This window comes from Poecilia reticulata, chromosome 11, assembly GCF_904066995.2.
Source record: "Poecilia reticulata chromosome 11, P_reticulata-male-v2, whole genome shotgun sequence".
Taxonomy (NCBI): Eukaryota; Metazoa; Chordata; class Actinopteri; order Cyprinodontiformes; family Poeciliidae; genus Poecilia; species Poecilia reticulata.
This window is the reverse complement of record NC_088840.1, coordinates 7,534,746-7,561,810: the sequence shown is the minus strand read 5'-3', so window position 1 is coordinate 7,561,810 and position 27,065 is coordinate 7,534,746. Positions and strand designations below refer to the sequence as shown.

At 40.7% G+C, this 27,065-nt stretch overlaps 2 protein-coding genes and 1 long non-coding RNA gene across 4 annotated transcripts; 1 reads left to right on the top strand and 2 right to left on the bottom strand.

Annotated features, from left to right (window-relative positions):
* Window positions 1–6,899: 6,899 nt before the first annotated feature.
* On the top strand, window positions 6,900–14,805 carry slc6a18 (solute carrier family 6 member 18). 2 transcript variants are annotated; one of them, XM_008421491.3, is made up of 12 exons: window positions 6,900–7,406; window positions 7,912–8,052; window positions 9,054–9,191; window positions 9,661–9,842; window positions 10,919–11,029; window positions 11,115–11,227; window positions 11,304–11,432; window positions 11,527–11,683; window positions 11,830–12,034; window positions 12,114–12,273; window positions 13,570–13,732; window positions 14,327–14,805. In XM_008421491.3, the coding sequence occupies exons 1-12, from the start codon at window positions 7,265–7,267 to the stop codon at window positions 14,546–14,548; spliced, it is 1,863 nt and encodes a 620-aa protein (XP_008419713.1). In that variant the 5' UTR covers window positions 6,900–7,264; the 3' UTR covers window positions 14,549–14,805. The 2 variants fall into 2 exon arrangements, with proteins under 2 accessions (XP_008419713.1, XP_081468727.1); XM_081612601.1 differs by lacking the exon at window positions 6,900–7,406 and adding an exon at window positions 7,413–7,566.
* LOC103472106 (uncharacterized) lies at window positions 12,384–14,480 on the bottom strand. Its single transcript, XR_534809.2, has 3 exons — window positions 14,360–14,480; window positions 13,515–13,712; window positions 12,384–13,301 (listed from the first exon to the last, which is right to left on the bottom strand). It is a non-coding gene; the product is annotated as an uncharacterized LOC103472106 (long non-coding RNA).
* A 6-nt stretch (window positions 14,806–14,811) lies between the features above and the next one.
* On the bottom strand, window positions 14,812–26,337 carry tert (telomerase reverse transcriptase). The gene is made up of 16 exons (XM_081612600.1): window positions 26,018–26,337; window positions 24,345–25,626; window positions 23,847–24,036; window positions 23,605–23,758; window positions 23,370–23,537; window positions 23,096–23,257; window positions 22,203–22,304; window positions 22,027–22,112; window positions 21,830–21,946; window positions 21,674–21,745; window positions 21,372–21,560; window positions 20,116–20,242; window positions 18,597–18,658; window positions 18,161–18,285; window positions 17,941–18,078; window positions 14,812–15,586 (listed from the first exon to the last, which is right to left on the bottom strand). The coding sequence occupies exons 1-16, from the start codon at window positions 26,231–26,233 to the stop codon at window positions 15,483–15,485; spliced, it is 3,294 nt and encodes a 1,097-aa protein (XP_081468726.1). The 5' UTR covers window positions 26,234–26,337; the 3' UTR covers window positions 14,812–15,482.
* Between the last annotated feature and the right edge of the window lie 728 nt (window positions 26,338–27,065).

The window sequence follows — 27,065 nt, the reverse complement described above, 5'->3', positions numbered from 1 at the left end:
CCGATTGTCTGTTTTGTACATTTTCAGAAGTGTATTAGCGAAGCCTCTGACCACACGTCTGAATATAGATGGCTGCTCCTGTGGCGGGTCTGAAACTGACTGGCTGTCTTCAGCGGTGTTATGCTGCTCCAAGGCGGTGCACTGCTCCAAGGTGGCGTTTTGCTGCTTCAAGGCGGTGTTTTCCTCCTCAAAGGTGGTGATTTTCTTCTCCAAGGTGGTTTTACACTTTCGCAAGTGGGTGTTATTATTCCTCAAGATATTGCTTGCCTCCGCCAAGGCGTTGAAGTCCTGTTCGAGGGTGCTGTAATTCCTCAAATGTTGGCGGTGATCTTCCTGCTGACGGAACATAGTCTCCTCCACCGTGTCGCTTCTCAGCTTGTCTGTCACGCTTTTCCGCTCCAAGTCGTCATTTTATTGCTGTAAGATGTCACTCATTTTCTCAAAAATAGTGCTTTGCTGCCTCAAGGTGATGTTCTCCTGCACCAGAGTGGCGTGTGTCAGCTCTAAGGTGGTGGTGTTCTCCTTTAAAGTTGTGTTTGCTTCACACTGGTTTTTTAGTTCTTCATCTTTTCCCTGAAGCAACTTGTCCTTTTCCCGAAGCAGTTCATCTTTTTCATGAAGCAACTCATCTTTTTCATATAGAGCTTGTTCCATGTTTGGAATTTGAATCTTCATGTCCTCTATTGTTTTATTCAGTGTCTGTCTCTCAAGAGATATCACGCTGACTTTTCTCAAGATCCGTTCAAGCTTCTCTGCCTCTCTAGCTAACGTCGGTCGTGATTTATTCTGGGAATGAGAAGACGACTCGTTACTCCTCTCACAAATTCTCGATCCTTTTTGTCTGGACAAATCAAAAAGCTGCTTAATCTTCTTCATTTCTCTGTTAGGAATTGCCTTTTTATCTTGAAAAACTTTCACATTCAATCTCTTTTTAGGAGACAATTCTCTTCGTGACATCAATTTGCGTGATGTCACAAATTGATGTCACAAATTGATGTCACTACCTCAGCAGGACAACTAGAAAACTTCTGAAGTTTGAATAAAAACAAACTTTAGTCTGAATGCAGCTGTGCTTAGCTGATGTACACAGTTCAACTGGTAACATATCACCAAGGCCGAAATCCGCACTTGAGGACAATGGACTGGACAGCAGGGTGCGAGGTCCAACAGTAAAAAGGAAACATTGTGCCCAAAAACAGAAGAATGGGAAACGGGTGGGGGTGTTGACCCAGCTGATGCCTAGGAAGCCACCAATTCCGACCCTCTTTCTGGCCAATGTCCGCTCATTGGGTAAGAAAGTGGATTTGTTAGATCTGAGGTTAAGAGTTTCTGCAGAGATGAAGAACTGTGCCGTTCTTTGCCTAATGGAAATCTGGCATAACAGCAACATGCCAGACTTAGCCTTCCAGATAAACGGTATTCAGTTATGCCAAGCAGACTGCGACCAACGGTCAGGAAAAACACGGGGAGGAGGGCAGTGTATGTAAGTGAATGAAGGTTGGTGTACGAACTGTGGCCTGGTTAAAAGCTGTTAGTCATACTATCTGCCTCGGGAGTTTACTGCGGTGTTCGTCACCATTATTTACATTCCGCTGGTGCTAACGGCAACGAAGCATCAAAGGAGCTGTATGACACCATTAGCTCACTGCAGATGAAGCACCCGGAGGCATTTTACGTGGTTGCAGGGGACTTAACCATGTGAAACTGACGGACACTCTGCTCAGTTTTTACCGGCGTGTCATCCTTCTTACACTCTGGATTGTGTGTACTCTAACATTCACGGTGCGCACAGAGCTCTTCCTCGCCCCCATCTTGGCCTCTCCAATCACATCTCCATCCTGCTGGTGCCAGCATATCGTCCGCTGATGACACGGATTAGGCCAAGGAAGAAGTCACTGTGTGGCCCAGGAATGCAGCCTATGCCCCAGGACTGTTTTCAATCCACAGATTGGCAAGTCTTAAGACAGGTGGCTCCTTATGAGGGAAAGGTGGACCTGGAGGAATACACCTCCTCTGTTCTTGGCTTCGTCTCCAAATGTGCTGATGATATCACCACCACCAGGACAGTAACCTGTTACCCGAACCAGAAACCCTGGCTGAATGTTGAGGTGAAAGCTCTGTTGAAAGCTAGGAATGCTGGCGTTCAGGACAGCTGACCCTAGGTCGCTTTAGGATATCTGAAGTGACCTAGGGTCGCTTCTCGAAGCGACCTAGGGTCGCTTCTCGAAGCGGCCCTAGGTTTAGCGTTAGCCTCACCTAACCCCTCACTGCCAAATGCACTTAAGTCCTATTTCCGCTTTGAGCATTTTAACACCCCCCTCAGCACCAGACTAATACCACCTCCTGGTGACATGCCTCTCTGTGTGACCACAGATGTGAGGAAGTCCTTCCAGGTAATCAACCACTGTGAGGCTGCAGGCCCCGACAAGGGAGGGTTCTGAGGGACTGTGTACATCAACTGTCTGAGACATCTTCAACACCTCACTGTTACTGTCATCTGTCCTCTCCCACTTAATGACCACCACTATTGTCCCTGTCCCCAAGCGCTCCACAGTGACAGACCTGAATGACTGCCGACCTAACATCAGTAGTCCCCACTAATATTTAAATATTAGTGGATGGGTATGAATTCAATTCATACCCAGGTATGAATTGAATTCATACATGGGTCACCATGTATGAATTCAATTTAAAAATACATTTCCTCGTAAATGTAGCTATTATAGCTACATTTATAGCTATGATCCGTCTGTAGCTGTAAGAGTTATCATTAAGCTGTTCCCCCCTTCAGTCTGGCGCTCTGTGACCTCAGCTGGGTCCTCCCTTGTTCCTGGACTCAACTAACTTTCTCACTCTTTAGTTACCTAGCAACTCACTCACTCGTTGGTTACCTAGCAACTCACTCATTCTTTGGTTACCTAGCAACTCACTCATTCTTTGGTTATCTAGCAACATGAGTCACTTGCGCAGCAGCAGTTTCTGGTTTTGCCTTCATTCCTCATAGCTGCTTAGAAATTAAAAAAAAAACTATTAAAAAAAAACATTGTGGTATGAAAACTATGGGTAAAACAGGAAAGTATTCAAAATATTTAGAACAGAAAAACTAACCAAAAAGTATTGATACAGACGGATATAAGACGCTTATTTCCTGATATTGTAATATTGTTCAGCCTTACCATTATTGGACTATTTTTGTGGTCAAAATCCATGTTAATTAGTTATTATTTAGGATTATTTTCTACGAAATTGAGTTTGATTAGTTTGAATTTAAACACTGAAATTCATGGTTTATGTTATGTTATCATTAATCAAATCTTTATAACAACATTAATTTCCCTTTGGGATCAGTAAAGTTGAATTTACATCATTTGAGGGCAAAATTTTACCAAGTATGTTCTTTGTCCAGTTTCTAGTGAAAATATCCTAGTACACTTAAAATAAGACAAAACTGATTAATAAGCAACTTTTGAGCAAGATATGGAAGCTTGTTTAAGTCAATAACTCATTCATATTGATAAAAAAAATAATTGCTAGTTCCACTGGTGGAATATTTCATTTATAATATGAAATGTTACATGTGAAATAATCTGATGATGTAAGAAATTGAACAATAGATCAGTCTTTAAACAGAAAAATAAAACAAATTTAAAGCTCTGACATCTCTATATTTCCTCCTTCCGTAGCACAAAAGGCTCCCATATGTGAGCATTTATCAGAGCTAACTTGGTAAATCTGGCTAATTGTTGCCAACATTCTCCATCAAAATGAGAAAATTGACACTTGGCGTGTTCAATAATTTAAAAAAAAACTATTGAGCTTAAAGACATATCAAGGAAATATCCGGTTTTTCCCCGTTCAAACACACCGTGTTCAAAAGGTTCCGATCATCACGAGTCCGTGCAGTAAAGAAATTTAATCTAATTCCTATAAATGTTATCAGGAGAATACAAAAGATCCATGCTATTTTGTCCATAACAAAAAAATATGCACCTACAAGCAAAAATCACCATTTCTAAATATGATATTTTAGCAAACATGTCTGGAGAAAAATTTCCACACATAAAGCAAAAAACTGGTTTGGTTGTTATGAGTGAGAAAATATTTGATCATCAACTACAACATAAAATGAAACGTGGTTTTAAAACATTGATCTTCCAATAAAACAAAAATCTGAGCAGTGTGGTGTGCATTTGTACTTAGCTTCACCCATCTTCCTGTTAAATCTGACTCCAGCTTTTCAAGTATGTGCTGAAGTTAAAAAAAAACTTAAAGTGGTTGAACTTTCCTGAACATTGTAAGATTTGTGAAATTCGTGTATTCTTATACTTTAACTTTTGCATCTACCTTAAGGAAATCTAATAAAATGTAGAAACAGAAAGTACTGAATTAATTATGAAAGGTTTACAGGAACTGTTTGATGTAGAAAAATCAGGCATATTTAAAATAAAATTCCTGTTACATTTATTGATGACTCTATAGGCCTTCCACATGTCTTTTTTTCATCTCCTTCACCATCCTGGTGTTAGGACATGTTCAGGTTCTCGACTGTTCATATTTGCATGTTTATCTCATGATCCCTTGGAGTTCAAGTTCTGCTTGTCGTTTTCTGTTTTTGTCGTCCCAGTCACGTTCCGTGAGTGATTCCCAGTATTTTTCCTGTTCTGAAGTGTTTACGTTTTAATCATTTCCCCCCTGCTCCTCCTACTCATGCTCCCCACACAGCTGTTACTCATTGAGTTCATTCAACTTCCCCCTTCCTTGCATTGGTAATCATTGCTTTTGAATTTCTCATCCTCAAATTTTCCATCACTCCTCACTGGAGTTTTTATTTATTTATCTGAGTTTATGGTTCTGTGTTCTTCCTAATGTTTGTAAGCTCGTTTTCTGGTTTTTGTTAATAAATCTTCTTCCTCATGACATTGCCTACTTCCTGTCTGCAGTTGGGTCCTTCAATTTCCTTAAATATGGCAATGTGGGTAAGAAGCTATTTTCTTGTAGGCATTTTCTCAGTTGTAGAGATCAACACACATCTGGAAATTTGGCTAAACTAGATGGGGCCCCTGTGCTACACCTTAAAAGTTTTGGATTGTTCCTAGACACTATGAGCAATTTAAAAATGTAAAAATAAATACATGCCACAGTTATTTCAATTGCATAAAATTTTCTGAACATCATACATGTAATTGTGTGGGGGGGAAAAAATATTGTCTCATCAATGTTGGATTATTCCCCCCCCAGTAATGAAACACATTCGAACTGAAGAATGCATCAGCAGCAGATGTTTTCAGCCTGGAATTTCTTCTCTTTTTGTCTGTTAGCGTATCCACTCCATTCGGAGAAAAAGTTTTGGTTATTTTTGCGACACCTTTTTAGCCACAAATTTTGCAACATTATTTGCAGAAAAACACGCAGAGAGAAAAGAACCAAAAGTTCAGGGAACAGAACTGGGAAAAACCTACTCCAAAACAACCGATCTTCTCAATGTGTTGCACACGGTTGTTGGCCGACACCAGTTTCTGGTTCTTTGAAAGCAAAGTGAAAAAAAAAAGAAAAAAAAAGAGAGATAGAGAGAGAAAAGAAAACAAACACAGCCATGGTTAAACATTTTCACATTGGTCTGCAATAAAATACGAGGCAACGTGGACCAAAGAATAACTCACCCAGATGAGACACCATGACAACCAGAACATGGAAAATTACAAGCAATTTGCACAATTTTGACATAAAACGGCTTGTTGTGAAAGTCCGACATTTATTACAGCCGAGCTACAGACAGAAAATATCAAGACATTGAGTGCCAAATGTGGAGGTTACCGATTAATTATCCGATTTTGATAACAAAACAGTAGAGGCTGTTGAGCCTCGTAGGCGAAATTAAAAAGATCGAAATTTCAGCATGTGGAAGTTAAAATAATTCCTGGTGGAACTTTTGTGGTAATCATTTATTTTTTCCTTCTTAATTCATTGATTAGGCTTTACCAACTCCTTATTTTGTTCTAACTTACTGACTTAAACCCCATTCTTTGTTTAAATCTAACTGCTGTGCTACTATGGGAGAGACGCAGACAGTCGTGGTTGTGGATATGGCTCACCTCCCAGGGTGGAATAGCCTTGGGCGGGGTGGGTGGGGGGCGTCACAAGCACAGTTACCTTAACCACTGATTCTAATGTTGGTATTTTAGTGAAGCTTTTGATTCAAAGCTAAATCCACAGGTTGAGAAGTGGATGTTTGATCATCTGCATTCATGCAAGATCTGCCAATGTTTGCAACGAGTAATTGAGGGTTGACCACAACTGATCACTCCACCATTTTATGCATCTCATAATGCATTTTACAGCTTTGTGTATCCTACATTTTATTACACTAGTAAAAACTTAGCAGCTTTATCACCTAGGCAAGAATTATGCTTTTTTCCTTTTTTTTTATTATTATTACACAGGAACTAAAAAAAAAAAAAGGCATGAGTAAAAAGTTTAAAAAGTGACATTTTTATCTAACCTGAAAACGGATATCTAAATTCCCATTGGTCATAAAGTAACACAAGATGACAGCTTTTTTGTTCCTCCTGCTTGCACATGTACATAAAGTAGCAACAGCTGCTTCAACGGATTGGACATTCTGATCTGCAAAACCACAGCACGCAATTACAACTCGTCCTGTACTGCAGCCTGCTGAACCGATTAGCCGTGAGTGGGAAAAGTAACGACCTTAGAAAAAAAATGTAAATTTAAAATTACCTCATTTGTGTGAAGTGTTTTTTTTTGTTTTTTTTTGGTGTTACATTCCCGACTCGGTCGGAATGTACCCGACCGAGTCGGGAATGTGCACAGACGCGGCTCACGGTCAGGAAGAGCTGCCGTCACGATGCCTCTGTGTCATCGCTTTTCCCTGTGGCCCGCTGCAGCGCACAGCACCACCAGGTTATCCATTAATTAGCTGGGAACACTCCCATTTCAAACACGGAGGGAGGCTTTACCACTAAATCACTGGTGCTGGGTGCTCTCACTCCCTCTGTTTGTGACCTGATTTCACCATTAAAAAAAAGCATCCAATAAAAAGCTTTGCTCCTGAGTCAGAAGTAGTGGTTCCATTGGAGGAGAGTCAGATAAAGGACAGGGAGAGGAGCTCCGGGCATCACTCTGACAAGACGGCTCTGGACTGAGCGCGGGAGAATTCTGGACCAAATCAGAACTACCTGGATGAGAGAACAGGACCTGGGTTAACACAACAGCTGAGCCTTCTTGTTATTTGCGTTATCCAAGGATGGGGGAAGCAAAGAATCCTGGTACGGAGGAGAGACCCAAGTGGGACAACAAGGTCCAGTACCTGCTGACATGCATTGGCTTTGCGGTCGGGATTGGAAACGTGTGGCGGTTTCCCTACCTGTGCCAGATCTACGGAGGGGGTGAGGATGCTGCCTTTGAGTTCCTCATGTCGTTCTCATGCTTGTCTGGATTTCTGACATCAGGAGGAAAGGTGTTCGGATCAATGCACCCAGCTTCTGTGTTTACTTCCTCATAGTTCCCAGGGTGGTATGTTAAAAGCTACAGAGTTCCAGAGAACAGGTGAAGTTGTGTAAGCAGGCATTTCCAGTAAAAGGTGCTCAGCCTCTATCAACTTTACATATTGACTCTGAGATTTAGATTCGCACAGGGGGGGATTTGACACTCTTGGGTTTTTGTATAACTGCCTCAAAATGATTAGCCAGTCACATAGGCATTGAAGTGTTCTTGAATTCTTGGTTACAAATCTACAGCTTTCTCAGAGAATCTCTTTGAAAAAATCAAATAAAAAGGGAAAAAGCTCATGTTTAAAACAAAACATACTTCTGCTAAAACATATCAGAGTTGTTATGATTTATTGTAGAACGCCTCCTTGCCTTGAGGTCTCAGTTTCATTGGTGTTACCAGGTGCATTCCTCATCCCGTACCTGATTGCGCTGGTGTTCGAGGGCCTCCCCCTGCTCTACCTGGAGCTGGCGATCGGACAGCGGCTCCGCATGGGCAGCATCGGTGTTTGGAACGGCATCTCTCCAGTGCTGGGAGGAGTCGGTGGGTGGAAGTTCAGCTCCTAATCCTGAGGGATGCGTCCTTACTTAGTATTTGTTCGTTTTGTGGAGTTAAAATTTTGAAACCATTTTAAGGCAGGTTTGTCCAAAGTGTGAGCTGGGGCCACTCTGCTGATTTTGTGTGGCCCCGTGGCAGCAATGTGAAAACTTTTTACCCAAAAATGTACTTTTCTTTTTTTCTTTTTTTTGTCGACACTGTAAAAATAACGTTTGATGCAAAGTATTCATCACTCCTTTGGCATTCAACAAATAAGTGACTTTTTCTCAATAACATTTTAATGCACTCAAATCTGATTTTAATGAATTTATTGAGTGCTGTCAAATAAGCTCAGATACAATACAGTATTTGACTGTATTTTATGATCAGTTATTTTTATTATGAAAATGATATTTTCATAATTTGAAAGAGTGAACCAAATTATATTCTCATCCCGGAAAATAGACGTAATTTATTTTTTGTATTATTATTTTAAATTGAGCCAAAAAAAAAGTTTTTTTTGTTTGTTTTTTTTTCTCTCCCTTATAAGTTTATGATTTTGGACACTGCTGACTTAAGATGATTATGACTGAAACTTTACCCCAAGGTAAATTACAGAAATACCTTAACCTAATCACTTACTTGTCTAATATATATTATATATGAGTTAATTAATAATTAAAAGAACGTTAGATATAACCATGTCCATTGTGTGTTTTAGTTCTAGCAATGATTTCTGGTTCTGATAAACCTTTAGGTTAACTAACCTTAAATACATTAGGAAGCTTGAAAATGCTTATTGCTTGTTTGAGCCAACTACTACGATCAAACGTTTTCAAGCCAAATGTTGCACATTTTGATAGTAGCTCTTTGAAAAATTACAATAAGTTTGATAAGAAGTTGTTCACTTGTGGTATGAAAGCCTGTCTCTTGTACGGCTACACTGTTTCCTCAGGCTCCTTTGGAAAACTTCCCTCCGACTGACTTGTTTTTCCCCTTGTGTTCAGGCATTGCCTCCATGGTGGTGTCTTTCCTGGTCTCCTTGTTCTACAACACCATCATAGCCTGGGTGCTCTGGTACTTCTTTAACTCTTTTCAAAACCCGCTGCCGTGGAGCCAGTGTCCTTTGAATGCTAACCAAACAGGTGAGAGGGAAAAAAAAACAACAACAAAAAAAGGTCCACCTTGGTGTTGTGTTGCTGCTTTCGATGCATTTTATTGAACGTAGTGTAATAACAATAAAAGAATAACGATTCACCAGGAATGTTAAAGCACAGTGGAGCCAGAGGAAGTTGTCCGAGAGGGTGGGGGAATTTGCTTTGAGAAGATCGTATAAGCTGAAAACTAAAGTTAGGGATTACCACTTAACGGCCGAGTTAACCATCAATCTTTGAGCGGGAATTATTTTTGATGGATTTATTATACTGGCATGTGAACTGCTTTATGACACCAAGAGTTATTGATTTAAATGTGTTTTCTTTTAAACCTGTCCTGTAAGAAAATCACAAGTAATTTTAAGTAAAAGATAATCTAAAGGTTTTGTTATATATATATATATATAAATATCCCAGGTATTGTCTTAAGGGTGTGGTGTGGTGTGGTGTGTTCCAACAGGCTATAGCTCAGAGTGTGAGAAAAGCACTTCGGTGAATTACTTCTGGTACCGCGAGACGCTGAACCTCACCGAAGACATCGAGATCAGCGGCTCGCTGCAGTGGTGGATGGTCATCTCTCTGGCCACAGCCTGGCTTGTCATCTACATCTGCTTCATCAGAGGCCTCGACTCCATGGGAAAGGTCAGCACACAAAATCTGTGCTTTAGCAGGGGCTGCTAACTGGTACCACCAAGGCATAGCCAGGTTTTAAAAAGTCGAGGTTTCACAATTTTATGAGATTCTAGAGAACCTGTCGAAATATTTTCAATCATTTCATGGAAACAATTGAATTACTCTTGCTAATGTAACTCTGGTTTAAAAATACAGTGAGGAAACTACGAGAAGTGTGCCACTTGCAGGAAAGTTACTGAGCTGTTTCCTCAACTAAATACCAGCTTTTCTGCTCTCAGTGATACTCTACCACACTACATGCTAGTTATTTTACCCCTTCGCCAATTTGTACCTTTGTAGTTTTCTTCATTTTCCAGTGGTGGGCACACGTCCGCTAATGGGCTAACTCCGGAGCTAATTTTGTGCATTAGCATTTTTTTTGCTAATTTTGAGAACATTTAGCAGTTAGCTTCCTCTTGATTGTTTTATACGATTAAATTCTGATTTATTTTGCTATTTTGTGAACTTTCAGTTGAATAATGCTTGACATCTGCGCTGAAGCTTCGGTTATCCGCCGTTAAAAATTCTTCCAAGTCGTAGTCATTTACACTCATGCTCTTATTTTTAAGTGGGTGAAAACTAAACTCATGAGTTTCGCTCCTAATTTTTTTATCCAGAAAACTCTTAGAAAACTGCAAATATACAACAAACGAATGAACAAGATACAGAATAATTCAACACTTCCATAAACAACCAGGAGTGTTAATCAAATACATGAAAAAATTCACATACTGTATGTGAATTGGGTTGAGAGCATCCTCACATTCTCATTGTGACACTTTGGATTTCAAATATCATTTTGGCATAGCTTGGGGGTTGCTTTGTACCCACACCAGTCAGTTAAAATCTCTAGAATATTTTTAGATCACTATAAAATCAAACAGTTAATAAATGCCATGTAACCCCCCCCCCTGAAACAATGAAATTATGGTAATTGACTAAAGGTCATCTGATAGCGTTCCATGCCTACTGCTGATGAATAAACAACTACCTTTGACTTAAAAGAAAACCAGACTCTCTTATCGAGACGTTTTGAACCTTTCCAGGCTGTGTATGTGACGGCCACATTCCCCTACCTGGTTCTGACCATATTCCTGATCCGGGCCCTAACTCTGCCTGGAGCTACTGATGGGCTGGTGTACCTCTTCACTCCTGACGTGAGTTTGCCCCTGACATAACATGCTTCGTGTCCTAGACAAAAACAAAAACCAGATGTAATTGATGTCGTTCTCCTTGCTGCAGTGGGAAATACTTAAGAGTCCCCAGGTTTGGTTAGACGCTGCAACCCAGATCTTCTTCTCTCTTTCTGTGGCTTTCGGAGGTCTAATAGCATTCTCCAGCTATAATGCGGAGAGGTGAGGCATCAAACACCCGATCAAGTTGAGAAGCAGATATTGGACCTCCGCTTTATTTCTTTTTCTTGACTTTTAGGAACGACTGTGAGAGAGATGCTCTTGTTGTGGGAATAACAAACAGTGCCACGTCCCTCTATGCATCCATTCCCATTTTTTCCATCCTGGGGTTCAAAGCCAGAACTAACTTCAACACCTGTCTAGAACAGTATGTTTGCATGGATATCTGTGGTTGTCTCTTCTGACAATGAAGTGTGGTCCAGTGAAATTTGTAGAAATAGCATCTCTAATCTCGTCTACAGGAACATCCTGACTCTGACTAACCACTTTGACATCGCAGAACGAAACATGACATTGGAAAACTATGACCAGTGGTATGATTACTTAAATCTGACACATCCAGGAGACATAGCTTCTTTGCCCTTAAGGGTCTGTGATCTGCAGAACTTTCTTGATCAGGTACTTGTGTTTTCTGCACTCCTCTTGTTCAATCATGCCACCCACTATGATCCTTTGTGTTGCTCCTTGTCCTGTAAAGGACAAAGCGTTCTTTTTGTACATGATGAAGCATTTTCTCCTGCCTGACTTTAATCTCCCGCTCCAAGAGTGCTTCTGGAACGGGTCTGGCCTTCATTGTATTCACAGAGGCAGTCTTAGAGATGCCAGGGTCCCAGGTCTGGGCCATACTGTTCTTCGTTATGCTCTTCAGTTTGGGACTGTCCTCCATGTTTGGCAACATAGAGGGAGTCCTCACACCTCTCAAGGAGCTCAAACTGGTCCCAAAGTGGCTCCCCCATGAAGTTTCAACAGGTAATTCAGCTTGTATCTGGTCTTATTCCTGGAGGAGCTGAATTCCCTCTCTGAATTAACATTTCCCTCACTGCTTTAGCGATAGTCTGTCTGGTGTCGTTTTTGGTTGGCCTCATCTTCACCCTGGGTTCCGGTAACTATTGGGTGGAGGTCTTCAACGCCCATGTGGGATCTGTGCCCCTACTCGTCATCGCATTTTTTGAGCTTGTCGGGGTCGCTTACGTCCACGGAATAAAAACGTAAGGATTTCCCCACATCCCCCAAGATTTACAATCTTGCACAACTGTACAATATAAAGAAATTTGAGTTTGGTTAATTATTTCTTTATTGCCACAGTGCTTCTTTGTGATAAATTTTATACCAATGCAAGGCCTGTTTATTGGCTTTTAAATGACATCACATTGGCAAGGAAAATACATTCACAAAGTATTAGAGCCAGGTTAAGACAAAAACATTTTAAACTACAAGAATAATATTACTGAAATAAAGTCAGAATATTGTGAGAACAAAGTCAAAGTGTTACAAGAATTACAAGAGTAAAGTAGGATGGCAATAAAGTCAAACTAATACCATAATAGAATAAATAGAATAAAGTGATAATGAGATTAAAATAAGACAATGAAGTTTAAGTAATATGAGAATAAAGTCAAAGAAAATACCTAATCTTGTAACACATCAACATCAGTGGTCATGAGATGGTCACAAGAGATCTTAATAACTATCAAAGTTTTTTTTTTCTCATTGAAACAACTTTTTTCTAGAAATTTAACTTTTTATAGTAATATTGCATCTTTATTCTGCATATCTCATGACTTTGTTCTTGCAATTAAACTTATCACCATCATAGGTTTGAAACAGCCAAAAAGATTATTCCACTAATAACTCTTTTTCTAGTATTTGGATAGGATGATGGGTCAAATAAGAAAATGAAAACTTAACAGTTTGTGATTTTGACCAGCAATGGTATGTCAGAGTACCTTACACTATCACCATAGTCCGGCATCTCCTCCATATAGTCACCAGCTTGGTCACACGCCATTGTGGGATGGCATCTCTTGGATTCAAATTTCCCACAAGTCGTCCAACGTAGTTCTAGTGATTCCACTGGCATGAAAACCAACACCCAAACTGAAAAATGTGTTCAATTGAGTTCAGGTAAAGAAAACCAGCTGACCTTGTGCTCCACTCTAAATTCTGAAGTTAGTCTCTGGAAATCCCAGCTTTGCTTGGAGAAAGCGCCGACATCTTGGAGGTTCGAGTTTGGTCCCTAAAAAGGGAAGATAGGGGATATTTTCATGTCTCACTGCACTGACATTGCCTCCACAAAAAGATTTTTGACAATGATAGACAAAAAACGACAAGTTTTCATTACAACGTCCTTAGGAAGTGACATTGAAAGGGGAACAAACAGGCTTTGCTTAAGAATTACTACAAAGAATCAGTTCGGAAAGACAAATCAACCAAGCATAAAGTTGCTTACTTTTTGTGCAAATTACATAATCCTGTCTTCCATATATCTCCATTTCCTGTGACAGATTTAGTGAAGACATTTACTTCATGACCGGGAGGAGGCCCAACATCTACTGGAAGGCGTGTTGGATGGTGATTAGTCCATTGATGCTCCTGGTGGTTTTTGTTGCTTACGTGGCTCTCCAGGCTGGTGCATATCCAACATATCCTGCATGGAACCCAGATTATGTAAGCAAGTCAACTCTAGCATTACATCATACTTACAGTATTACTTTAATGACTTTAATATGGCATATACACACACACAAAAACTTAACAGACTCAACTTAGCAAATTGTTGTTGATAATAGCAGAAAACAAATCCAGTCCAACAAATAAAAACATTTGCTTTCAGCTAAAACAAAGTGAGGCTACATCGGGTAGCTAGCTAGCTAGCTAGCTGTAAACGTATAGTGCACGTCCTGTTTATGCTGTGCTAGTTCTGCGCTCATTCTTTTGGAAGTAAAATAGCTTGCCGATTTCTGAACAGCCCAAATTTTCAAGCGCGATATTTTCTTTTAGTTTTTGTACAGCCACGAACGGTAATGTTGTACGTGTCAGACCGCTTTACCTAACCGTAATGGGCAACACATGTCCTACTTTAAGAAGAAAATTAGCTTAGAAAAAAAAGTCATCTACAATATTTTTTGCTCTGGTAGTTATGATCAAAAAGGTAGAAATATAGTTCATTCAAATCGACAGCTTTTTCACTGCATTGTGCCTTCATTTATTTTCAAAGTATACTACATTTTTTTCTGAACTTTTGTATTTCTTTTTCCTTAGGAACATTTTCCTGAAACCGAGACGAAGGAATACCCAAAGTGGGTGTTTGGCATAATCGTCGTCCTCATCGTTGTCCCCATCCTTTCCATCCCTGTGGTGGCCGTCTACAACCTGATCCGCTGTGGAATCAAGAAGTCTTCTGCCAATGTCTCCCGCCCCAACCCCTACAGCAACGAAGCCTTCGAGATCGAAACACAGGAACGAAACAGACAAAGCATTTAACGGACGAACAGCATTTCAAGTCACCCGTCATACTCCCATTAATTTGATTGTGAAGATGCATTTGAACTGGACATGTAAAATAAGAAAAAAATATTTCTACACTTCAATTTTTACACTTGAAAAGACTTTTATTTAACCGTGGATTCCTTCATATACTTTGCGTGTTTGTGTAACATGTTCTGAAACAGAGACTCAATTCTTTTACTTGAAAAACAGATTTCAAAGATTCTGTAATGCCAAATGTCAGAATTTTATTTTTTAAAAAATTGGACTTGGATGAGTTTATGAAATTGGCATAAAACAAAAACAAGTATAGCATCCTGTTGTTTTTAGCGTACAGTATTTGACTATTTTCTTCAGTGACGTCATGCTTTTATGTGGAAAACTACCACCGCGATTAAACCAAAGTCCACAGTCAAACAGATGAGGTGTAAAACCTTGATTGCAATGGTAGCTGGGTGTCGTTTAAATATTCATCTTTACAAGATTGCCTGTTGTTTAATAGGGCATGTTTATGACGCAGGGTTATCTCCTAAATGCTTTACACCATATGACTAAAGACCGTTTTCCTCCATGCGTTTGGAATAAAAACGTCGGTTCTTTGGCATGTTGGCAGGACAGTAAAACACCAGTTCCTAGAGGTCCTCTCTGTCAACACCAGAAGAAACCCCTTATGTTTTCGTTTTGACATTTATAGCCAATGACATTTGGGGAAACCATAACCGTCCCTCAGTCCTAGCTCCACGCTCAGGAAGAGCGTCGCAGCCGTCAACGGGGTCGGACAACGGGGAAGGGATGGGAGTGTCACGCTAGCCCGTCAGTTCCGGAAAACGCACACAAAAAAAGAAAAAAAACACAAAAGCACACGCGGGGTCAGTAGATTCCTGCTGGGACAGCTTCACAGGGTGAAAAAGTTCCTGCATCGGGCTGCGGCTTACATTCGGATGGCCAAGAAGTCGATGGGGGTCCTGGGGTTTGAGGCCTGACGAACCCTGGCCAGCCTCAAATCCCCCAGGCGTCGCTCCAGACTGCGCTTCCCTGTCAGGAAGAGGAGAGCGGAGGATGAGGCGGCAATTAAACAATCCATCCAGTAAAATCAGATAAACGCTAGCAATAAAAAGCAACTCGGGTATTTATAGAAAGTTGTAGTTCACACTTCAAACAATGGGCTGTCTTGGAACGGCAATAACTGCTTTCATGTAATTTATGGACAGTTTTCTTTGGCAACAACACGAGAAGCAAAGTTCTAAGGCAATATATTTATCACAGAGTGGGGAAAAGAAACATTATGGTAAGCCGTAGAGGTGCCTTTCTTTGGAGGTGAACAGAGCGTGTTAGCATGCGAGAAGTTTTTGTAAAAACCCACATTTGGGAGACACAGTTCCACTCACTTATAACTTTATTGTTCCATCTTTTGCTTCGCTATACAAGTAAGAATATTAACTCAGGGTTCAAACCCAAATCCTCAGAATTAACAAATAAAAGTGATTGATTATTTATGAGAATCCAGCAAAGATTAGCAGGAAAGATCCTGCTGCGCTCTAGTTTTCCTCTTAGATCGAGAAAAAGTGGCTATTTATTTAATTATCCAATTGAAGACTTTGTTAGCCAACAAGTTAGAAAACAGGATTTTATAAGAAAGAAGAGTGTGCTGTATAAAAGTAAGAGCAATTTGGAAGTAACATCATGTAAATGATATAACGAGCTAGTGGAAGCTAAAGCTCAAACTTACTTTAAAACATTTGGGTATTAATCTACAAATTCATTCATTCATTCATTCTAACCCGGTTAAACTGAATGTAGATCTAGTTGCTGTTGTTGAGGACGAACTGTCACAACATTTCATCTTCCTGATACTAAATCATGGTCATGTTTGAATTTAACTCTCAGAGCAACAGATGGATGTTTTTATGACCTCCTGTGAATGTTGACGTGTTTTGATAGATATGAAATTTTACTGTTTGTTGACACTTGAAAGGAAAACGCTGCAATGTTCAGGATGTGTTATATAAAACTTAGTATAAAAAAAAAATTGTAAAAAAAAAAAAAAAAAAAACAGTTTTCGAATTGTGAAGTTTCATCATAAGTTGGTCATATTCGTCTTAATCACTAAACTTTCTCTCTGTATTAAAATATTTTATTAGGTATAATTTTGAGAAGTGTTCTATGAAAATGTAAATCATCTTGTCTGATTGTTTGGGGGATTTTGTTTGTTTTTACTTTCACTAGGACACTCATGACTAAAACAATCGGTCTCAGTCAACCAGAAAAGACTCAACTTGTGACAGATTTCAAAATAAGTTGATTTGGCCGTATTAAATTCAGGGCTGCAACTAAACAATAATCAATTACCTTATAAGTTATTTTGCCGATTATTCAAATAAAAAAAGTCAGATTTCATTTCAATATTCATTTAAACACTTTGGTTTAATTTCATGCAATAAAAATTACAAATATTCAATTCTGTTTTTTAAATAAGAAATCAAACATTTTATATCCTAAAATGTCAAAACATATAATTCCTTTAGTGTAGGCCTGACCATTTGAAGCAAAGGATTAATTTGCAACTAAAAATAGATTTTTCTTCTCAACAAGTGAAATTCTCGGCCTTTTCTGCTCGACTTGGCATCAACACAGTACAGGACTAATCTGCTTATTATTTTTTGGGTTAACTGATTAATAAATGGATGCAAAAGGTGCTTAATAGGAGAAGCAGGCGAAGTTGAAACGATGCCACTTGAGACGTTCTGGGTAGAACATATTTACAAAAAAGATTTCTTTAATCTTAAATTCAATTTAAATATACATTTTTTTGTACAGCTTTAATTATTGCTCTGAATGGGTTGGTTTTTCAGCAAATTGCTATTTTTTTAAGTGTGTATCCAGTCAACGATTAATCGATTAGTATGATCACTTATAATGATTATTGATTATTTCAATCATCGACTGATGAATCTGATTAATCGCTTCAACCCAAATTAAGATTAAAATATATGAAATGACAAAAAAGAACCACATTTTTATACTGTTATTAATATCATCATGCTAGAGTGACCTGAACTTGACCCGATATTTGGGCCGGGTCAGGCCAAAACGATTTGTTTAATGTTCGGGTTGGACTAGGTCTTCTGAGTTTAATAAGCCCATGTCCAATAAAGAGTTTAAAAAGTTTATAGTTTAAAAAGCTGGAGACGTTGCACTGCTTACCTAAATGTTGCTCTAAAAATAAAAGCAGTAAAGTTTTTATCAAAATAACGTGCTGGGTTCGTTTCGGGTTCGGACCTGTAGACGGGTCGTGTTGGATTTTTTTTTAGGCCTGAACTAAACTCTAGTTAATGCTAAAACATCAACTATAATAATTTTCTTGAAAATCATTCTCTGTGGATACAAACGTTTGTGTAGATGCGTCAGCAGGCCCCTGTAGAGCTGACGGTGTCGGGAGAGAACCAGCAGGAAGCTGAGACAGAAAAGCAGCTCCACCGCCTCGTACTGCACGGTGCCCGTCTGGGCTTTACTGCCTAAAATTAGTCCTGAAGAAAAGGAAAACATGAAACTATGCAGCAGAGAAGAGCTCAATCTGACACTTTTCTTAGGTTTTTGTGGAAATGATACCCTTGTTGCTGGACCTGAGGAGCTTATTGGCGTACTGAGCCAAGTCCCAGATCATCTGCAGGAAGTAAAGTGGATTCTTAGCAACTGTTTGACCAAAGGGCAAACTCTGTGCACACACATGAAACCTGGAAAAATAAATAAAACCAACATTACCTTCAGATAAGTATGTTCTGGAACTGACAGGCTGAACAATTAAGTTCCAGGTCAGAGCAGATATTGGGTAATATCAGTTTAGTTTGGTTTCGGTATTATCTTAATGAGGCTATTGGGTCAAGGTTGGTGAGTTTACACGGGAAGGCAGGTGAGTCATGCGTCTCCTTCCTGACATGGTTAACATGCAGAAATCCTGACAATGCAGGCAGGAGGTAGCAGAAGAAGATTTCTAAACAAAAACACAAGAAATGCAGAAAGAAAGTCGCAACTCAGTTGTTTTCACCTGCATGCATGCAGCACCACCAGCTTGTAGATGTTCCTGTAGACCGCTTCAAGGGAGTTGGTCTAAAATGACAATTGTTTTCAAGCACGAAAGCAAAAAGAGAGAAATAGATTGATATCTGTGAGTGTTTCTGTTGTACGTTGTACATTTCCTGCTTCATGCAGAACTGCAAGTCTTGTTGTCAACAATGTGCTGAGAGTCAAAACCTGTTGGTTTAAATTCATGATAGTTACTGGCCAACATGTAGCATTTATGTTGGCCTTGTTACAGTAAAACCAGTCCAACGCTCTGTACTAGGGCTGTTGTAAACGATTATTTTAGTAATTGAGTAATCTATAGATTTTTCTTACGATTCGTCGAGTAATCGGATAAAAACAATTATGAAATAAAATATTGGTAAATCTTCCATAACACCAGTGTTACTGTCGGATATGAACATCAGTCTATTTTTTCCACATTTGAGTTTCCCTACCAGTTACTTTTTTGTAGACCGGGGGAGCAACACGGGATATTTACGGCTCCTCCGTTCAGAAACTCATCTACCAGCCATGTTCCGCCTCTCGTTTGTTCAGACCGGGATGATATAAGTTTATTGTGCGGTTCGTCCGTAAAGCTGCTCTTACCCTGTAAGCATCAACCCTCAGCCGCCCGCCGTGTTCAGTCTCTCCGCTCACCTGTGTAAATCCTCCTCAGCTTCTTCCCGCCGTTCAACCAGCAGCTCCGGAGCAGAAAGGCTGCCGAACTCCCGGCATCGCGCCGGTCATTTTAAGGATGTTTATTGGTCCCGCAAAACCGATGAAAACCCGGAATTATCACCAATCAGTAAAATCCCAGCGGGCCGAACTTGAAGATTGGACGTTATGCCGCTAACACGTAGCTTCCGTCAACAACTCAGAGGCGGAAGTCAGAGCTCTGCGCAACGCAAATAATGTTCCGGCTGAAACACGGTGCGCTAAATGATAAAACATAAATTAACGAAACTTCGAGGCAGGTCAATTTTCCTCGAGGAATTTTAATAATCGAGGTACTCGAATCACTCGAGGAATCGTTTTAGCCCTACTCTGTACAATCTCACTCCTCGCCATACTTCGATGTGGCGGGTGTGAAAGAGCTTCGACTGATTATGGGACCGCGGTCTAATGGGGAGAACAGCGGCTCTCGCCTTAGATGTGAAACTGTGGGATGGATCTGGCCATTAAGAGTTTGGCTGTTCATTTCACTGGTGTGTAGTGGACTTAGATAAGGTCTACCTATGAGGCATTTTGTAGGGGGCAAATTTTGGGAGATCGGTCGATGAAATTGGTGTATCAGATTGGTTTCTTAAGTATCAGCTAATCTCCGATCTTCCAAAATCAAGGAAATTAATACAGATTCCCACACATCTATCCAGCCTCGTTTGATTGCTAAAGTTGCAACCAGCTGTAACAAAACAAATCCAAGCTTTTTACTGACTGTGCATTTTGCTAGCATCTATCAGAGTAGAAGATTTAAGACTTAAAGAGGTGCTTCAATCTCCAACCTTCAAGTCCAAGAAGAGGGGATGACATTTGAGCCTCAGGATGGCCATCAGCTTCCTCTTCATCTGGTGTCCAGCTGAATGGAAAGAACCCAGAGAGATGGAGTATCGTAGCGAGAGACCGGCATAGCTGTAAGAGATAATATATATATATATATATATATATATATATATAATTAAAATATAAAAAAGGAAAAAAACTCAAAAGAAAACTTGGAGTTAAAATGTAATGCAGTGACAAACTTTTGTGTGCCTTACATTCTTAAGTCCACACATCCTTAAGAAGTCATACATTTACATTTATAAAACATAGGCTTTAAAATACCTTAAATGTACTGAATAAAAAAACTAAGTTGGCCTTGTTTAGGTTAATCACATGTCTTAAACTTTGTTATGGAAGCATATATACTATGAAGCTTTTTTTTCTTTTTTTTGCAGGACTTTGTTATGCAAAACTGTGTGAGGCGCAAGTACCTTCGCCTCACAGACTTGAGACGGTTCTGACAACCAGTAACTAGCTACTAATATACCCTTACTAAATTTGCACTTACCTATGATGGATGTGCAAATTTAGATATCTAGATATCTAGCTATCTAGCATAGCTAGATAGCATAGCTAACTAGCTATGCTATCTAGTTAGCTGGCTCCTTTTCTTACGACCATCATGGTTGTAAGAATATATCCTTGCTAGCTAGCTTTCTAAATTTACACTTAACCCCCGATGGATGTAAGAAGCTATGCAGCTAGCATTTTTACTTACCTCTAGCTGATGGATGTTTTTTGTTACATCCATCGTGGGTAAGTGGAGTTTTATTGCCAGTTGGCTAAACTGGCAATAAAATGTAAGTTGTGTGTTCAAGCCACACAACTTATTTGTGATTTTCTTTGAACATTTCTGTCGTGACGCAGGTTTTGAATTTCATTAATAACAGACATAAAGCAACCTTAAAAAGTCTTAGATATGAGTTGGTGAAACCTGCAAAAACCCTGCTACAAAAACTCAGTGCTCACATCACAAGTACTGCATTTCATTGTTATCTAAAAACAACAACAAAAGAAACCCAACAACCTTTGCAAAGCACTGTATGCCAGGAAAAAATATCCTCCATTCTAGCGTGGGAGTCATTTACAAGTTGGTGCAAAGTGCATGGAGGAAGAGGTTGCACAGTTTACAAGGAACCATAAAGGAAAGGCAAAAAGCGCAATAACTTGAACCAAACAGACTGCAGGTAATGACTCGGATGACGACAGGTTTCACCTTGAATAGTCTTTATAGACGTCCAGGGAGTGGGTGTCCAGCAGCAGCCCACACCACGGGAAGAGACAGTGAGGAGGCAACATGCGAATGCCCGTACAGGAGCCCACACTTCCCGGTAGCTGGAAGTTGACCGCCACCTTCTGTGGGTTGACCATTAGACCATACTGTGGTACTCCAGCCAGCAAGGTCCTGCACACAGTGTTCAAGTTCAGACTCATTTAAGTACATAAGAGTGCTTTATCTAAAAACAGATGGTTTAAAAATATTTCATTAAAATGAGGTTTCATTAAAATGAGCCGTACTTCAGAAAGGTTTGTGCTTGATGTTGGTCTGGAGTAATAAGGAGGAAGTCGTCCACCAATCTCATCAAACACCTGAGAACCAAAGAAACAAGTGAGATAAAGAAACACTGCCCCCTTCTGGAGAAGATGGACCACAACAGGAAGTTTCTGCCCTACCCTTTGTTTTTAGTGATGTCTTTGAATAGAACGTTCTCCATGTGGCCGTAACACAAACAACAAAGCAGACAGGACACGACCGATCCCTGAGGAATCCCTCGGCACTGGTGGTACGTCCTGCAACGCGCAGGGTCGTGGTTTGGAACGAGTGTATTAAACAAACGAGGATGTTTAGTAAGGAGATAAGCATGGCTTACTTCTTTCCGTACTGAACTACGCTGCCTGTTAGCATTTGGGTGAAGAACTGTGAAGCTTCTTTGCCTCGGAGATCAGAGCAGAAATGCTGTAAAAACGGAGAAAATGTTAGGTTAATGTGGAAAAATGTATCTAAATCTCAACATAAAAGGGTTTAAAATTGTAATCCAAGTCTTACTTGTTCTACTAGGATGGCATGGTGGAGTTTTGCATTCTTCTGCAACGACATTAAAAATCCCTTCATGTTGGTGGATCCCATGTTGTCCTCCAGAAAGTCTGCCTATGGCAACAAAGATGACAGCAAAGGAAAACAGACATTTTCTTTCCCCAAAAAAGAAAAGTGAAAGGTGAGGCACACTGTTATAGTGGGCTTTGCTTTCTCCTAACGCCCCTAAAGAAACACAGATACCGTGCTTCAACAGTCACTCAGTTAGAAATTAGAGACCAACTGTGTATAATGTGAAGTTATGGCAAGGAAAAAAAAAAAAATGTTCAGTTTGCACTTTGCCACAAATACCAACACATTGGCATGTGTTAGATTGACTTAGCCAAAGTTTATCCAGTTAAGAATCTGAGACCAGACGAGAGAATAGCCCAAAAAAAACAAAAAACGTGTGCACCACATTTCTTAGACATTTCTTTTTGTAAAATAAATTTTAAAAACAATGTGTCTATCACCTAAAACCCCTATCAGGTATGCTAAAGTGTTGTGACAAAATGTGATAGAGTTCTAGGGATGCAAATAGCAGAAATATTGTACTAACAATACATTTTTTTCTCAGCATGGTCATGAACATGTTTTATAAAAATCCAGAACGTAGATAAAAACAGCTGCTAAGATTGAAGAAACAAACATAATTGGTAAGACTTTTTTACTGCAAAGATTAATGGTTGATTAAATCGGCTAAATGAGACAAGAGTACATTCAATTCATATTTATGATATTAAATCGAGCATTGGGTCTAAACCAACTACATAAAGTAACTGTATATCCTTCTGTACCATAAAATGATCCGTCTTGCACTAAGCTAGTCACACAGCATTGTTATCCACAAAGCCAAATAGCAGCACCTGTCTAACAAAGGCCTTTTTCAGGCCCTCGTGGGAATCTGCCCAGATCTTGGCATAGCGGCGGATGGTGAAGAGCTCATCCTGGACGGGGCACAAGGCCTGGCCAATCACCTCTATGAGTTTGTCATGTGGCAGGCTCTCGTAAGCTCCACTCACATCCACCTGTTAGACAAATAAGACACTGATACAAATATTCCTTGGTTGCCATTTTGCAAAAACAGGTATTTCTCAATGGCTTGAGAGAAAAACCAAACCATCAGATGTCGTGACTCACTTTGACAAAGTAGAGCGGCTGCGGTCGGTCTTTCTGGGCTGGTGCCAGAGAGCTCAGCACCTTGTGAATATCCGTCATCCCCCACACCGTGGAGCCGAGGAGGGATGGAGTGGAGCGCACGCAGGCCCTCAGCATGTCCAGCAAGTCCCGCACCCGAGCCTGGAACAACTGTATGAGGAATTAGGGAAGTTACAGCCGTAACCTAAGATGAAGTCTCTAAAGAGTGCCGGCATACCCTCGTTTTGGGATCCGTTCCTATAACTCGTGTGATGGGCCTCATGCCGTCTGACTTGGGAATGAAACGAAGTCGGGAGATGACGGTGCCTTTGGGGAGAGATGCTGCCTGAGCAGGAGACAACTCCTCCATCTGTCCTTTGGAGAGGTGACCTCTGTGAAAACAAGTTTTTATTTTTAAATGAAGCCGTCTGTTCTGTATCCTAAACTCGGGTGTAAACAGAGAACCGCCTCGGCACATACTTGAAAGCCAAGTCCTGAAGTTTGGTCCAGACTTCCTGTCGGTAGAACCTGATGGCGTTCTTCTGCCCCACGCTCTCCGTGGCGTAGAAACAAGCGCGGACGAGACCCACGACAAAGCCGTCCAGCAGCCAGGTCAGGAACTGACCCAGGATCTGTGTCCGGTACGCTAGCTCGCTGGGTGGGATTCGGCCTGCAAGTAAGACGAGACGGTTCAGGACGTCAGAAACACGAACCGCGACTAAAACGGCACCAATCAGAGTTCTATGACAAAGTTCACTTCAACCAAACCAAGACCTCGGCTTTTAGGCAAACCAGAGTTTGGTTTTTAGGTCCTCATCAGAGCTCAATTGCACATTCCCACCTCCCAAATGAACTGGACTTTCCAGGGACTAAACTGTGTGTGTGTGACAGAACCCTCGCCTGTATAAACTGCAGACATCTCTCAACCTATCAATAACAAAAAAAATAAATAAAAATCAGAGAGCGTATCTGACTTACCGGTTTTACTGATCTTCAACCAGTCGCAGTCATTCACCTTCATGTTCCACATCAGCTCAGCCAGCGACAGCCTCTCAAACTTGCCGCTGTGGAGAAAACCCCTGGCTTTGGCAAAGAAATGAATCCGGTTGTGGTCCGAGCCCCACATCTCTCGTGGAATCACAGTAGAGAGGCATTCTCTGACGAACAGGAAGACCCGATGGGGCGCACAGTGTTTAGGTAAAAGGGAGTTTAGCTCTCCGGGTCCCGTGTTACGCTCTTCGACCAAAGGGCAGATCCTCTGCAGGATCTTGCTGTAAGGGCATTTCTTGTGTTGCCGCAAGAGCCGACTAAAGAGGGGAACCATGTTGAAGAACCTCTGGGGAAGCTTTTTCGGTTTCCTCTCTGAACCGTTCAAATACATCAAACCCTCAAAGAAGACGACTCGTATCAAGTCTTTCCCTTGTAACCTTCTGGATCCATTGGCGCTTTTTTTCTTCCTGTTGAGAAGGAAGCTGTGCAGGCCTCTGCTGCCGTACAGGAATCCCAGCGTGCGGATAAAACATTGTGAGGGCGGCAAAGGAGGAAAAGCCCCTGACCGCCAACTGGGACCACTCTCAGTTGTTGGCATCTCAATTGTCTGTTTGAAACCAGTCGTCCCATTTTCCACATTCCTCCTAGACGTTGCTGGTTCCACAAACCTAGCCTTTCTTTCCTCAACCGTTTGCTCCTGATTGTTTTCCGTGTTTGCTAACCGTCTCCTCTTTCCTGAGGAAGTTCCCGTCTCCTCCTCCAGCTGATTGAGTCCCCTCTTTCTTTTTCTCTTGTTCCCTTTTTCCTTTCTTCTTCTCCTAATCTGGCTTTGAGCCAGACTCTCAACCTTCTGTCTTCCCCTAAAGCGCAGTGACCTTTGATCTCTTCCAAACTGAGACAAACTGCGCCCTGTAAGTCGAAGCTGAAGATGAAACCCACTTGAGGGTGGGCTCGTGGACACCCTGTCATACACCGGGACGCCGCACACCTGGAAAAGGCACGAAGGAGGCACCGCCACGAATACGGAGCAGCTCTCCAGCAGGTATCGTGTGATGTCTGTGCCCAGGCGCAAAGTGACTTTCTTCCACAGGTCACTGCCATGGACGTAGGCGGCACTTTGGGTCACGTCTCCTTGGAATTTAAAGTGGTCTGCGTCCCGGTCCTCCTGTGGCAGGGCCAGCAGGTTGTAGCCATGCGCCAGGACGTTTCTTCTTCTTTTCCTTTTCATGGTGTTGAGAACAAAAGCCAGGAGTTCCGGTAGAGTGCAAATCTAACAACAATATGAAATAACTCATTATTAGGATAAACAAACTTCTCAATAAGATATTGAGGTCGTTTTTGCATCAAAAACATGATGCAAACATGATATAAATATTCAAGTGGAATATTTATATTCCACTTTGAAAAGGAATATAAATACTTTCTCACAGTACTGTTTATTTCCACAGTTACATAACGTCCTGTGTACCCAATGCTTTTGAGTTATGCACTACTTTGTGCTGTTTAATTACATGAAAAATATTAAAACATGTATTTGTTACATGGAGAAAAAGGTCAAAGTGTATGAATATTTTTGGAACACACCATTTAATCTTCCACCAGTAGTCAATATTTAGAATGTGTCGATAACGAAGAGGGGTTTTGTGCCCTCTTCATCTCACCTCGCTGCAGCTGGGACTCTGCTGTAGCTCCTTATCAAAGCACACAAACACACCTCTGACAAACGTTTTGAAGCGGTTCGAGTCTGACTGCTCAACCAGAACCGGCTTCTTTCCTTCCTTGAACTCGATGCTGCCAGCAAACTCCTCCAGCGTCTGTATGTGCCGATACAGAGACCGGAGAATGTTCAACACGGCGGACATATCAGCCGCAGCCATAATGACTTAAAGCCCACTAACTCACGGTAAACACGACCCCGTCATGTTGGCTAGCAAACAAACTACTTCCTGCCTTGAGGTATTGAGTTCACCCGCCCGCCTTGCCGTTAGCCAATGAGGATTGGGTTTTCATATGCGTCCAATCAGAAAGCCGCATACTTCAACGGTGAATCCGGAGTTCACCAATCGCCAACAAGAAAATGTTTGTTGTCTTAGATCCGCGATTCCCACGTGAAAGTAAATTAAATTAAAATAAATTAAATTACATTTATTTTTTATCATGTAAAGCACTTTAAACTGCCTTGTTGCTTAAATTTGCTATACAAATATGGTAAGTACTTAATGTTATTAAAATAAAAATATTTCTATTGTCTAACATTTTTTTTAAACAGACATCACTGAAAGATAGAAAATTACTATTTACTGAAAAAGTTGCATGGCTCGAAGGTGGTAGCACACACATCTCGCACCTCTGCAAGGACAAGTAGGTAGACATGACGTAAGGATTCTGTGCATTTATGAATTATAAGACTGTTTGAGCTCTTTATAAACGCTACTAAAGCTAGGGTAGTCTTCTGATGAGGGTAGGGTTGCCACCCGTCCCTTAAAATACGGTATCGTCCCGTATTTGGCTGTTAAATATTATATCAAATAATGAAATATTGCTCTGTTTTTTTTTTTGTTTGTTTGTTTCATTCTTTTTTAAGTGTTGCCATAGAAGAACACTGACTATCCTGGCCCTTGTGGTAAATTTGATCTAGATCCAGCCTCCAAACTTAACTCCTCACAACAATTTTACAAATATTTGTATACATATTTTAGCAATACTCTT